Source organism: Pseudonaja textilis, chromosome 10 (genome assembly GCF_049901715.1).
Source record: "Pseudonaja textilis isolate UNSWEBS1 chromosome 10, rPseTex1.2, whole genome shotgun sequence".
Classification (NCBI taxonomy): domain Eukaryota; kingdom Metazoa; phylum Chordata; class Lepidosauria; order Squamata; family Elapidae; genus Pseudonaja; species Pseudonaja textilis.
Window position 1 is genome coordinate 20,070,210 of NC_141999.1, and position 14,862 is coordinate 20,085,071.

The following is a 14,862-nucleotide window of genomic DNA, read 5'->3' on the forward strand; positions in this document are numbered from 1 at the left end:
AAGATGTGGGTTTTTGTTGTTGTTGTTGCTGTTGTCATTTGTAAACCCTGTTTATCTAGACCAGTGTTTCTCAATCTCAGCAATTTTAACAGATGGAGTTTACCTCCCTTGCTGGCTGTGGAATTCTGCTTATTGATGTATACCCATCTTAAAATTGCCAGTATTGTCCAAGACTAGGGGTGTCCAACCTCGGCAACTTTAAGACTTGTGAACTTCAACTCCAGGATTCTCCAGACAGACAGCTGAGAGTTGAAGTCCACATGTCCAGGTTGGACACCCTGGCCCTAGATTATGGCTGGCTCACACTTATGAATTTGAATATTACTTCTCGCCAGTGAATCTAATATCGACCACCCTCAGCTACAATCAATTGCCTGAATGGATCCAGCTAGTTGTGGTGCATATCTCAAGAAATGGGGGTATTGTTAATTCTTAGCTTTTGAGTTCATAGTTTTTGGATCCATTTGCTACCACCTTAATTTGAAACCCAGGTGAGAGAGAACTGAATCAATTATCTATTTCCTGATCTTCCAGCCTTTGGACTATCTCCATCCATTTCTCTATTAGTCACCAAGAGCATTTCTCAACCACTGATAATAATAATACTTTCACCCAACCTTATGTCAACAGAAAAGCTCTCTGAATGAAATATGCTGTCCTTTGGCCTGTCTCTCTCTTGTCTCTAATTTTTTCAGTCCCTACCTATTATCAGTCTGTTGATTTCCCTCCAAGGTAAAGCAGGTAAAGGTTCGGCCCACCTTGAAGTTGATCTTGGATGGTATTTTGAATAAAGAGTAAAAGTCTATTTTAACTGTGGAATATCTATGGAGGCTTCCTACTCATGGGCAGAAGATGAATAGAAGGCCACAGGAGAAAGACCAAAAAAATAATAATAATGATGAAACCTTGAGGATCTGTTTGTCCTTACAAGTGGAGAAGGTCCTATCTCATCCAACCATCAGTAGATCAACACCACCAAGGACATGGTGTATAGATGACACAGAAACACCACACCACAAAAGTTAAGCTCTGGAAAAATATGTTTAAGTGGAGACTTTCAGTCTTGTTATTCAGAACAACAGGTCTTCATAGAAATATTTAATTTTGTAGGTGCCATCTCAAGGGATTTTACCCAGTGGATTTTGTAGAGCAATAGTTTAGGCATTTAGCATTCTTCAAAGGAGGGTGTGCCCACAATAATTCAACTATGCTTCTTTGGTGTTCTTTCGTACCACTCTTATGTTTCCTTGTTGGTTGTTTTCATGATCACAAAGAACAGAAAAATTCATATCATCATCAATTTTTCAATTTATGCATTTGGGTAATCTGCCTAGCCTAAAGTCTACTGCTCCAGATGGGTAAATCTTCTGATTTCTGAAATCCTAGAAAATCCACTGAGCAGACTCTGAAGTTCTCTAACTAGATGGGGGGAAAAATGGCCATAATCAATGTATTTTAAGGTAGGCTTCATTAATAAAGCAAATTAAAAACACCATCAAAACCATCACACATAAAATTGTTGCAAAAGAATTTTGGGGATATGTTCATAACATCACCAAGTTTCAATCCTGGAGAAAGAGGGAGGGAGGGAGGGAGAGAGGGAAGGTGGGTGGATGGATGGAGGGAGGGAGGGAGAAGGAAAGAAGAAGGGGGGAGGGAAGGAAGGAAGGAAGGAAGGAAGGAAGGAAGGAAGGAAGGAAGGAAGGAAGGAAGGAAGAATGGAAGATAGAAAGGAAGGAGGGGGGGAAGGTAGGTGGAGGGAGGGAGGGAGGGGGGGAGGGAGGGAGGGAGAACAAGGCATTTAGCCCAATCCTAAATCCAAATGTGTATTAGTGCTATTAAATGAAGGATAGGGAATGGAATGACGAAGCAATTGCAAATCAAAGTCCAGAGAACGTATTACTGACTGTCACTGCATGATATAGATAAAATTTTTGCTTTTCAAACCAGGGAGGACTTCCAGCAGGATGGGTTTCCAGGAACTGGGTGCACGTTGTCATAACTGGCAGGAGTAATCATTTACCAAGGAGATTCAAATGACCTTTGGATTCCGTAAAAGACTTTCAGGGTTTTCGTGCCCTCTGGACTACCAAACCCATGGAGAACAAAACCCTTTCCTTTCCCCCCTTTTAAAATGTTCTTTTATTCATTACTTTTATTTCTCATAACTAAACCATCTTTAATTTTACACAGACGAAAAAACTAAACTAAAAAAGAAATACAACTAAAGAAGGAAAATAATACAGGTTGTCCTCAACTTACAACCATAATTGAGCCCAACATTTCTGTTGCTAAGTGAAGAAATTGTTAAGTGAAGTTTGCCCCATTTGGTGGCCCTTCTGGCCACAGTTGTTAAGTGAATTACTGGTGTTGTTTTATTAGTAACATGGTTGTTAAGTGAATCTGGCCTTCCCCATTGGCTCATCGGAAGGTCGCTAAAGGGGACTGCGTGACACTGCAACCATCATAAGCATGAGTCAGTTCCCAAGCCTACAAATCTGATCATGTGACACTGGGGACACTGCATGAGTCACTTTTTTCACTGTTGTAACCTCGAACAAGTCACTCAATGAACAGTTGACAGTCGAGGCTGGGAAGGTTGGCGAATGGCGGCCAAAATGGTGACCCCGGGGTACTGCAACCATCATACTGTAAATACATGCCGGTGGCCGAGTGCCTGAATTTTAATCATGTGACTGTGAGGACGCTGGAATGGTTGGTTATAAATGCAAGGACTGGTCATAAGCCATTCTTTTCAATGCCATTGTGACTTTCAATGGTTGCTAAACAAATGGTTGTAAGTCAAGGAACAAATGCAGTTGCTTTGCTCCTCTGAATTAGTGAGCTGAGATCCCCAGATAGATTCCTCTTCTTCTCTCTAGTAGGAATGGGGAGGGGGAGAGGGAGGAGGAGGAGAAGGAGAGGAAGGGGGAGGGGGGAGGAGGAGGAGGAGGAGGAGGAGGAGGAGGAGGAAGAAGAAGAAGAAGAAGAAGAAGAAGAAGAAGAAGAAGAAGAAGAAGAAGAAGAAGAAGAAGAAGAAGAAGAAGAAGAAGAAGAAGAAGAAGAAGAAGAAGAAGAAGAAGAAGAAGAAGAAGAAGAAGAAGAAGAAGAAGAAGAGGGAACAAAATACATAGGAACTAAAATGGTTTTTAGAAAGGACTTTTATTTCAATAGACTTTCACTCCTTTATTGGCCACCTTTTGGATGTGAGGAAAGCAGAACTCAGGATGATCTAGGAGATTAAATTGCCATAAAAAAAATTACACTTTGAAATAAGGCAGAATACAAACTGCTTCTTTCAAAACAGTGTTGGTTCTTCAGGGAATTAATAAACCTTGAGCATTGAGCTTTTCCTTACTTTTTCTTCTTAATTCTTCCTTGGATTATTTTCCAAGAAATGTACCAAAAGGTTTGCCAATAAAATTGGCAATATCAGGCTGGTTTTATCATATCTGGGTCTGAACTAGAGCTGGGCCATCTGTATAGGATAGGGAGGAAAGGATGAGGTGAAACTGTTGGTTTTAATCAGTTCAATATTCCAAGCAAGCTGTTTCTTGTCCCTTATCTGGCTTCCATTATACCTAAGTGTTTATTTACCTCAGCTTCAAATGAAGCTTCAGCCACTTAAGTTTGGGAAAGTGCTAAGGGAAAGACATTTACAGAGGAAAAGGATTCATCAAACTGACAAATAGAATCTGGAACTCTCATAAATAGGGCTTCAACCCAGATAACAGTTGGAACACTCTATTGTTGGAGCAATTTAAGTGTTTTGAGTAAAATTACTCTAACCTACTACATCGTAGACATCAGCAAACAAAAGATGTCAACCTATTTAAGAAATAAGGAGAAATTTCCAAACAGTTAGAACAATTAATCTGTCAGTGTTCCAACTAACCAATTCCCAATCAATAAACTCCGAGACAAACATTTCCTCAAAGTTCCATTTTAGTAGAGTTGTCATATTAGCACATCTGGGAAAACCCAAATCTGAGAATTCTGGGTTTGCCCTTCCCAAAAGAAAATCAAAGATCCATCCCTTGCATGCATCAATCCATCACATGGCCCAATCAAATTTTTGTCCCAACTGGAGACATCGCTCCAGTCATTCCCTCCAGGTGCAGAGCAACATGTCCTTGACTCTCTGAGAAAGAATGTTGTTATGTCTAATCTTCCACCTCTCTGTGAAATCCCCCCTCCCAAATTTCCAGCCACTGAATGTGGCAGCCTCGAAGCTTCCAAGTAAAAAATGACTTCCAAGGCTGACATAATCAGTAGAACAACTTGCCTCCAGAACTTGAGGGTGCTCCAACACTGGAGGGTTTTAAGAAGAGATTGGACAACCACTTGTCTCAAATGGCGTAGGGTTTCCTGCTTGAGCAGGGGTTAGACTAGAAGACCTCCAAGGTCCCTTCTAACACGTTTATTATTCTGTTAAATGTTTTTTTAAATGATTTTTTTTAACTTGCATTGACTTTCATTGTGCTTACATAAACCTCCTATGTTGTGTACACATTAATAAATATCGTAAAATTTTCTAATTTGTAGGCAGTATTTCGTGTTTATCTTTCATTACTGTATGCCAATATTGGAATCTATCTGGCAGATGTCTGTTTCTGGTATGAGAATGTCTGTTTTCACCAAAGTCATAGGGATGATTGATTATAAAACCAGGTGCATTTGCTCAAGGAGTTTTCAACTTTGTTTTTTTCCCCTTTCTTTTTTTCTTTTTAATTAGTAATTTAAGGTATATAAACATTGGCTACTAAGTAACTTGAATATCCATTGATTTGTGCAACCCCAGAAAAAAGGTCAGTTCAGAAACTGAGTTCCAGGTATTGTGTGAATATAATGCCTAAGGATATGTTCAAGCAGATTTATTTTCTTTCTTCATCAAGAAAATGAAGACATGCAGGTTTTTAAGATATTACTGAAACATAAAAATATTTTTCTTGCTGGAAATTATATTTCCTAGTGAATCCTGATAAATATAGATTGATTATTATCAGAGAAATGGGCACGTCTCAAGATTTAGCAGGCAGCAAGCAAGGCTTTTACATTTTTAAAACTTATTTTATTCAATGTGATTTTCTTCGCTCGATAGAAGGATTTTATCCCCTTTTGTTAGAAAACCTGCCGACTCAGAATAAAGATGCTTCATCATATCTTCCACCTTGTTTGGTGTTTTTGTGAAGTCAGGGCTATTTGCCAATGATTTTGGGAGCCGGGGTACACTCGGATTTCTTTATAATCTCCTTGTACAGTCCGGGTACCCCGTAAATACGTGGCTCATTCAGACAAGCATTCTTCGTTCCACAGCCCCGTTCAGCGTGACTGTAAAATCTTCCCTCTGCAGGAATGTGAGAAAGATGATAACAAAGTCCATTGTGTATCAAACAAGGGATAACGTGGGATGAAAGTCTGGAGCAGGGTTTTCAATTGGGTGTATTGTTAAGTCCTGGCATTCAGGAGGATTTGTGGGGACCTTAAAACAAATGTCCTATGGAAATTGGGACTGTGTTTCTCTGCATTTTACCCTTTTATCAGGAGGCAAGGAAGAAATGTACATATTTACTGCTTGGATTATTTGCCAGAAGAACTTTTACATTCGTTGCTGTGAGATGAGCAATCCCATAAATTTGATGGATGGGTGGATGGGTGGATAAGAGGGAAAGGAGGGAGGGAGGAAGTGTCAGAGAAGGAGGAAGGAAGGAAGGAAGGTGGGTGGGTCAGGGAAGGAAGGATCAGAGAAGGGAAGGAGGGAAGGTCAGAGAAGAAAGGCAGGCAGGCAGGCAGGGAGGAAGGAAGGGAGGGAGGAAAAAAAAGAAAAGGAAAAAAGGAAGTAAATTTGATGTAATTTTAACCTACTGTTCTGTTGAGATGAGCCTGGATTTAATTAAAATGAGTGCAATCTCATTAAACTATTGCTATTAAGAGCAGAGCCCAGTCATTCCCAGCATGACTGCACTGGCCAAGCTAATTTTATTTTGAAAACGATGCTCAAGGTATCAGATTTATTGTATTTATTGAATTGCCAAAAGGCCATAATAAAAATCGATCCATTCTGTTTTCAGCCTGTTTTTAGACTTACTTCTCGTGTTGGTGCATTTCATACGTCCAAATGGCAAGAGAACCAGTCTGATGTAGTGGTTAAAGTAACAGACTAGCAACCAGGAGACTGTGAGTTCTAGTCCCACCTTAGCCATGAAAACCAGCTGGGTGACCTTGGGCCAATCACGTTCTCAGTCCAGTTTGCCTCACAGGATTGTTGTTGTTGGGGGTAAAGTAGGAGGAAGAAGGTGTGTATGTTTGGACTTGTTTGCTCTCTTGCGTTATTTGTAAAAAGAATAAAGACAGGATACAAATAAACAAATAGTAGCGTGGATGGGGGTGTTTTTGCAATAGGCTACAGTCTTTGTACATTTCGTGTGTCAGAGTATCTAGGAATCCTGTGTCATGCCCCCATCGGAGCCTGAATCTGTGGGGGAAGAGGAGCTGGAACTGGAGCCCACAGAGATTGAGGGGGAGGCTTTGTTGGCTTCAGAGGAAAAATGGGGAGGAGCAGGCCCAGTCAGGCCAGGGCCTTTCAGGATTGGGACGACTTGTAGGTAGGGAGGAACAGGGGCAGGATGACCGAGAGAAGTTAAGCAGTGAACATGAGAGCTCAGACGATGAGCAGGGACCACCCACTCCTGATCCTCGATCACGGAGAGCGGAGAGAAGGCGAGAACAGAGCAGACTGACCCAGCTACTCAGGAGGAGAGTGCCCTGCCCCCTCTTCACAAGGCACACCTGGGGAATGAGGCTTAAGGAGACATTGTGGGGAGGGGCATTTGTGGGGAACAAACTCTGAATTCACGGAGGTGTTGAGTGCCCACGTTTGAACCTTCCTGCATTCCTTGCATTCTTTCTGGATTTCTGGATACTTATCTTGCTCCTTTGATTCCTGGACTTGCCCTGCTGGATATCTTGCTTTGCAGCCTTCACAGCATTGGGCTGGACTATTTGCAGCCAGAGGCTGTTTGAGGTGTGGGTGTGTCATCCTTTTGCTCTGGGACTTGCCAGAAACGTGAGAGCATTGGGGGAAATTTGGAGCAATAAAGGGATGGTTCGCACTGCCAGTGACCTGTTACTTCTGTGCCGTCCCCTGGGTCATTACACCTTGCCGTTGCCAGTGTGATCAGAGGCAGCCCAGAGGTCATGAAGGAAGCCTCGTACATCAAACTTCTCACCCAGTTTTGTCATTAAATAATGGAAATATCTGACATCATCAGTGTGATGACCCGGGGCATGGCATAAAGGCAACACAGTCAGGTAATCAATAAAAGTCCCTTTAATAGTTCCAGCTTTGCCTCCAATGTCCAGGTTACCTTCTGGCTGGAGGAAAACCTCTCCCAGGAACAGCCTTTAACTGCAGGGAATCAAGTCCAAACATGGTCAACAAAAACTGTAACTTTAAGTCCAATCAAGCCAAACTGAGGTAATCAGTTTGGGAGGGTAGGAACAAGAATTCCGGATGTGAAGTCACGACAAAACTCACATGGTTGGGAAGACGCCAGGAACACATAACCAAAGACAACACAGGATAGAGTCACATTTGCTCCTGACATCAGCTGCAGTCAGCATTCAGTTCTTTTAAACCAAGGGACTTCAGACTTGACAGCTTTAAGACTTGTGGACTTCAACTCCCAGAATTCCTCCTCCAGTCATGTTAGCTCAGGAATTCTGGGAGTTGAAGTCCACAAGTCTTAAGCTTGCCAAGTTTGAAGACCCTTGTTTTAAACTTTCATTCCCAGGTTGCTCTCTTTTCCATTCCTCCCTGTTTGCCCTAGGATGAAGAGGGGATGGGCCTGGGTCTTCCTCTGAATTCCCTCTCCCTTGTTTTATCTCTCCCCTGCTCTGCCCAGCTGGACTTGGCTCTGCCCCAGCCTCCTCCACAGCCAATGGACCTACACTCCCGCTCCCTGTCAGCTGTTCGTCTTCCTCCTCGGATTCAGACTCCGACAGGGGTGCCCACACACTTTCCTCTTTCCCATCCCCACCGCAGGTGACAATGCTATTTCTCAGATCTTACCTTGTTCTACCGTTACATCGTAATAGACACAATACTCTTCCCAGCCGTTGCAATGGATCAGCTCAGTGGGTTTGCAAGTTGGATCCGTTGAGATGCATCCAGGACATTTCTTCCCATTTGGGCGGATCCCGAGTTTGGGCACTTGGGAAATGGGGGAAACAAGCAGACATGGTCACATCGGCATCCTACCTTCTCAGACCAGAGGAACTTCCCCATCTTAGATCTTTGCTCTGATTTCTTGGAATTCCGAAGGAAAACCAAGGACAGGCTCTCCAATTCTATCTCAGGAAGATTTACTAACATTTGTCTCATCGTTTTCAGAAGTCACATTTTATACAGGTAGCCCTCACTTAATGACCACCACAATTGGGATTGGCAACTTTGTCATTAAGTAAACATGGTGTCAACCCTAAAGCTGGCCTGACCGGAGCCATCTAAATTAGACATTTAGTTGACCACAACTCGTGATTTGACTGGCAGCTTTCCTTATCCTAAATGTCCACGAGTTGAGAAGCACCTGAATTTTGATCACATGACTGGAAGGGCGGCAATGCTGTGATGGGATAATAAACTATCAAGTTGTTTTTTCAGTACAGATATAATTTGAAGCCATCACTAAAACTGGGCAGTCATTAAGCAAGAATTACCTGTAATGGGCTATGTGAATAAGAAAGAAGACAGAAGAAAGAGTGCCGCTGAAACAACAGTCTGATAAAAGACATCCACGTCTAAAACGTGAATGGGAGTAGAGAAAGTATCTTAGAACTGATTCTTCCCAGTTCTCTGGAATGAAAAAGCAGGGAAACAGGGAAGCATGTTCAGCTTTAGAATAGCACTGTATTAGCAATAGCCCTTATATACTGCTTCACAGTGCTTTATAGCCCTCTCTGAGCAGTTTTTACAGAGTCAGCACATTGCCTCCAACAACCTGGGTCTTTATTTTACTGACCTGGGAAGGACAGGAGGCTGAGTCAAACCTGAGATTGATGAGATTCGAACTGTCAAATTGCAGCCGGCAGTCGGCAGAAACCGCCTACAGTACTGCACTCTAACCCACTGCGCCACCGCGGCTCATAGACTAGGAGACTGGTGCTTACATGTCACGGTTCCACTGTTGCAAAGGTCCTTGCGACAACACTTCGCAGCACTCCGCTTGCGTCTTGAAGGGAGAGTGAAACTCATGGGCGATGGAACACAATGCTTGAGTTTGCTGCAGCCTTTGTAAGTGGCAAGCCACACCTCATTTCCTGTGCAGTGGGAAGAGTAGCAGTCAAGACAGGGATTAGCAAAGTCAACTTCTTGCAAAGAGAAAATCCACTCAGGGATTGGAAGGGGGAAAAAATACCAAAGTGAGCTTCAGTTAACTCCAACATCATGAAAAGGGTTAATTGAGTGAGGTGGCAAGACGTAACCTCGCCAGTTTTGCCACTATTAAATCAATGTTTTGTAATAGGCCATAGCCACAATGGCAGCCGTTTGTGATTTATCTGCCCATAATAGAGAGCCAGTTTGGGTGTAGTGGTTAAAACATTGGGTTGGAAACTAGAATATGGTGAGTTCTAGTTCCACCTAAGGCACAAAGCCAGCTGGGTGATCTTGGGCTGGTCACTTTCTCTCAGCCCCAAAAAGGAGGCAATGACAAACCATTTCCACAAAAACCTGGCCAAGAAAACTGCAGGAACTTGTTTAAGCAGACTCCAGGAGTCAACACTGACTCAAAAGCACACACAGACACACAAAATGAAACCCATAATATATTCTCAAAGTTCCAGATCCACCACTGGGATCCAAAAAAAGTGGTTGCAGACATTATTCCACTTACGAATGTTTGAGCTGCACACTTGCTTTGATACGAACAAACCTGCCTGCACCTCCAACCCAGAATATCCTGGAGGTTAGATGAAGGTTAGTTTACAGCACGCCACATACATACACTTGGTTGGACTTGCACACAAAATGGACTTTAAAAAGCCTTTTAGAACATCACTCATTCATAGGTAGAGCACTCTCTGTATTCCTAAATGGCCCTTGACTTTAATCTACTTCCTCAAATTCACTTCAACCCAGAACCAAAGGTGCTTTTTTCAAGAGGCAACTGGACTTTCTGTTTTTTCTCTGAAGACGTTTGGCTTCTCATCCAAGAAGCTTCTTCAGCACTGACTGGATGGTCCTTCTTCAGCTCATGGATGAGAAACAAAACATCTTCAAAGAATAGAATAGAATTTGGAATGTAGAATAGAATATGGAATGAAAGAATAGAATAAAAATTAGAATAGAATAGAACAGAACAGAACAGAACAGAACAGAACAGAATAGAATAGAATATAGAGTAGAGTAGAGTAGGATAGGATAGGGTAGGGTAGGGTAGGGTAGGGTAGGGTAGGGTAGAATAGAATAGAATAGAATAGAATAGAATAGAATAGAATAGAATAGAATAGAATAGAATAGAATAGAATAGAATAGAATAGAATAGAATAGAATTCTTTATTGGCCAAGTGTGATAGGACACCCAAGGAATTTGTCTTCGGTGCATAGGCTCTCATATATAAAAGATATAAGTGATAAATCATGATCATAGTTATCATAAATACATTCATAAAAACCAGAAAAACCAGTTGCCTCTTGAAAAAGCACCTTGGGGAAAACCTGAATGACTGAGAATCCCCATAGACACTTCATCCCAGAATAAATGAGTTTTGTTCCTATGCCAGATGATGGTTCCTTGCAATACTCAGGTGCATCTGTCGGTAGAGACGTACTTACAGCCAAACTATGCCAGAAAACATCTATTTAAATTTAATTTCTGCCTCTTTTCTCAACTTACAACACCATGATAACTTTGGCATGTCTATCATTTCAGGGGACAAATAAAACAAACCCTGTTCAACTACCATCCCTGCTCATGGAACTAAGGCCCTCCCTCCAAGTTTCCAGTCCGGAGTGGATTACTGGTCAGCTCAGGAGCAAGCCAGGAGTGTCATTCACCGATGGTTGTCTCGGTGGTGAATATCAGGCAGGTGTTTTCAAACGGTCGGCAGATGTGTGGCGGACCGGTACAGAAACCGCTGTTACTGCTGCAGTGTTCACACTTCAAACAAGACCCTGAAAGGGAAAGGCTATGGATAAATATTAGGAGTTGCAACCAATTTGGTGTTTATCCACCATTGGTGTCAGGAATAACCCCAGGGTATGGTCCAGAGGTGGTATTCAGCCAGTTCTGACAGGTTCTGGAGAACCGGTAGCAGGAATTTTGAGTAGTTTAGAGAACCGGCAAATACCGCCACTGACTGGCCCCGCCCCTATCTATTCCCTGCCTCCCAAGTCCCAGCTGATTGGCTGAGTCTTCTTTGGTTGCCCTGCACAGGAGAATGGAGCTGGAAAGTAGGTTAGAGGGGTGGGGAGGGAATGGGGATTTTGCAGTAACCTTTCCCTGGAGTGGGTAGAAATGGAGATGTTGCAGTATCCTTCCCCTGCCATGCCCACCAAGCCACACCACACCCACCAAGCCATGCCATGACCACCAAGCCACACCCACAGAACCGGTAGTAAAAAAAACTGTGAATACCACCACTGGTTATGGTCCCCAAAAGTCAAGAATGGCGGCCTATTTTTGATGGACTTTTCTAGGAACAACAGACATGGTGGGGAAGCTAATGATCACGATTAAAACTCCAGGGAAACAAGAAGAGCGAAGCATCCCATTTCATGATCCCCTAACATTACAGGTGGTCTTCAACATACGACCACAACTGAGCTCAAAATTTAATGTTGTTGAGGGAGACATGTATTATGTGAATTTTGCCCCAGTTTACGGCTTTTCCTGACCCGTTTGTTAAGAAAATTCACTGCAGCTGTTAAATTAGTCTCACGGTGGTTAAGGGAATCTAGTTTCCTCATTATCTTTGCTTGCCAGAAGATCCCAAAAGGTGATCCCATGGGAACTGTCAGAAATGTGAGTCAGCTGTCAAGCATCTGAATGTATATCCCACGACCGTGGGGAATGCTACAACAGTCGTAAGTGTGAACAACGGTCTTGAGTCACTTTTTTCAGTAATGTCGTAACTTCGAATGGTACTGAGTGAATGGTTAAGTAGCCGAGGGCTATCGGTAGTTGCATTCCACTCTCTCAACATGGCACCATCTCTGTGTTGCATTAAAGAGTGAAAATAGACCCCCCAGCAGGGAGAGAATTAGACAGCCTGGATGCCAAGAGCTACAACCTGAATCTTTGGTATTAAATAGCAATGGCACTTAGACTTATATACCGCTTCATAGTGCTTTACAGCCCTCTCTAAGCAGTTTACGGAGTCAGCCTCTTGCTCCCAACAAGCTGGGTCCTCATTTTACCCACCTCAGAAGGATGGGAACTTGAGTCAACCTTGAGCCAGAATTGAACTCCTGGAGTGAACAGTGAGTAGAGCCTTGCAGGGCTGCATTCTAACCACTGCGCCACCACGTCTTTTAAATCAGGGGGTCTCCAAGCTTGGCCACTTTAAGACTTGTGGATGTCAACTCCCAGAATTCGTCAGCCACCAAAGCTGGCTGAGGAATTCTGGGAGTTGGATGTCCACAAGTCTTAAAGTTGCTAAGGTTGGAAACCCCTGTACTTAAACGCTCTGGTTTGAGAACGTCTCATCTGGTGGCGTTCTTAATTAAAAATCCAAAGGACTTACCTGCAGAGATCAGGATGGAGAAGAAGAAGGAGGTAATTGTGCACCCCTGCATGGTCTTTGAACACCGAAGATCATGAGAAAAACCCAGAGCTGAGCTGGCTCCTGGACGAAGGCTTTGATACTAATGGGGGCTTATAGCCTGTTGGCAGGAGAGTGTAGGCGGGACAAGAAGACAATGAAGATGGCAGGCCAGCACAGTTCCTGGCCTCCCAAGTTGCAGAAAGGATCAATCACTAAGTGGAACTCTTGTTTCTGAGCTTAGTGACCAGAACGACATGCCGAGAGTTAAGACTGCAACTTCTTGGATCAATGGGCAGCGGAAAAATACCAACAAGGCTTTCCCTACTTGTGGTCTGGGCAGAGGTCTTCTCCCTTCTCCCACAGCCTGATAGGACTCACTGCCTTGGGAGGAGAAACAAGGCGACCATCCGCTTTGGGGAGGGGGTTTGTCATCTAAGCCAATGGAGTGTCAAACTCACGTTGTCATGGTGGCATCACATGACATATTGAGACTTTTTCCCCCTTGGTTAAACCCAGCACATGACGCATCCGGCCCACAGGCTGGGAGTTTGACAGCCCTGATCTAAGCTATCGTTACTTCCCCAATTTTGAAGACAGTACATACAACCAAGATCACGTGAAATGTTAATACCACTTTATTAATGCCTTGGTAAGGCCACCCTTGGAATACAACATCCAGTTTTGGTCACCATGATGTAAACAAAAGAGAGAGAGAGATGTTGAGGCTCTGGAAAGAATGCAGAGAAGAGCAACAAAGATGATTAGGAGATTTGAGGCTAAAATATATGAAGAACGGTTGCAGGAACTGGGTATGTCTAGTCTGATGAAAAGAAGGACCAGGGGTTACATGATAGCAGTCTTTTAATATCTAAGGGGTTTGCCACAAAGCACCTGAAGGCAGGACAAGAAGAAATGGACGAAAGCTAACCAAGGAGAGAAGGAACCTAGAACAATTAGTTAGAACAATTAACCAGTGGAACTGCTTGCCTCCAGAAGTTGTGAATGCTCCAACACTGGAAGTTTTTAAAAAGATGTTGAATAACCATTTGTCTGAAGTGGTGTAGGATTTCCTGCCTAAGCAGGGGGGTGGACTAGAAGACCTCCAAGGTCCCTTCCAACTCTGTTATTTTATTCTATTCCATATTCTATTCTATTCCATATTCTATTCTATATTCTATTCTATTCTATATTCTATTTTATTCTATTCCATATTCTATTCTATTCCATATTCTATTCTACAGTATATTCTATTCTATTCCATATTCTATTCTATTCCATATTCTATTGTACTCTACATTACACTACACTACACTATACATTAAATACTACATGTAAATGTAAAAAAAGAGGGAACATATTATCATATGTGGTGGTCTTGCCCAGAGGCTGGAAAATATTGGCTCAAAATCAAAAAATGGCTACAGGAAATCACCAATGAACAATTAGACCTAGAACCAGAACTCTTCCTATTGGGGATGTTCAAAAAAAATACGTAAAGAGCACAAAATTCTTATTATTACACATATTGACAGCTGCCAGGATTGCCTTTGCCCAATGTTGGAAACAGGCATATACACCCGTAGAGGAACTGGTTATACAAAAAGTTATGAATTGTGCTGAAATGGGTAAATGAACTCTGAGTTTAAAAGATAAGGAAGCTTCAATATTTTATAAGGTAGGGGAACAATGGTACAGCTGGATAGATCGGAGACAGATTAAGGATAGGTAATTATTAAATATAGAATATAGATAGAATAAGAATATAATTATGCACAAATTAATACCTGTAAATATTGCACAAATGATTGTTATATGATAAGCACCACAAATAGCTGTTATTGAGTGATATATTTTTTAAGTTTTTAATGTAATAAAAATTCAATAAAGTTTATTTTTTAAAAAATACTGCATGTCAGTGTATTGAATTGAGTCGTCTTCATGTAATCGTTTTCTCCATTTTTTTTTTTTTTCCTTCTGCATTGTATGTGTTAGATCAGTGGCCCCCAACCTTTTGGGCCCCAGAGACCGGTTTCGTGGAGAGAGTTTTTCCCCGCAGACTGGAGGAAGTGTGGTTTTGCATGCTGCCTCATGGGGCTT

The 14,862-nt window shown here is 42.5% G+C and overlaps 1 protein-coding gene across 1 annotated transcript; it reads right to left on the minus strand.

The window, feature by feature from the left end:
- Positions 1–5,138: 5,138 nt before the first annotated feature.
- LOC113451421 (phospholipase A2 inhibitor and Ly6/PLAUR domain-containing protein-like) lies at positions 5,139–12,796 on the minus strand. Its single transcript, XM_026722807.2, has 5 exons — positions 12,745–12,796; positions 11,057–11,173; positions 9,169–9,318; positions 8,072–8,212; positions 5,139–5,347 (listed from the first exon to the last, which is right to left on the minus strand). Exons 1-5 carry the CDS (start codon positions 12,794–12,796, stop codon positions 5,199–5,201), a joined length of 609 nt encoding a protein of 202 aa, XP_026578592.1. The 3' UTR covers positions 5,139–5,198.
- Between the last annotated feature and the right edge of the window lie 2,066 nt (positions 12,797–14,862).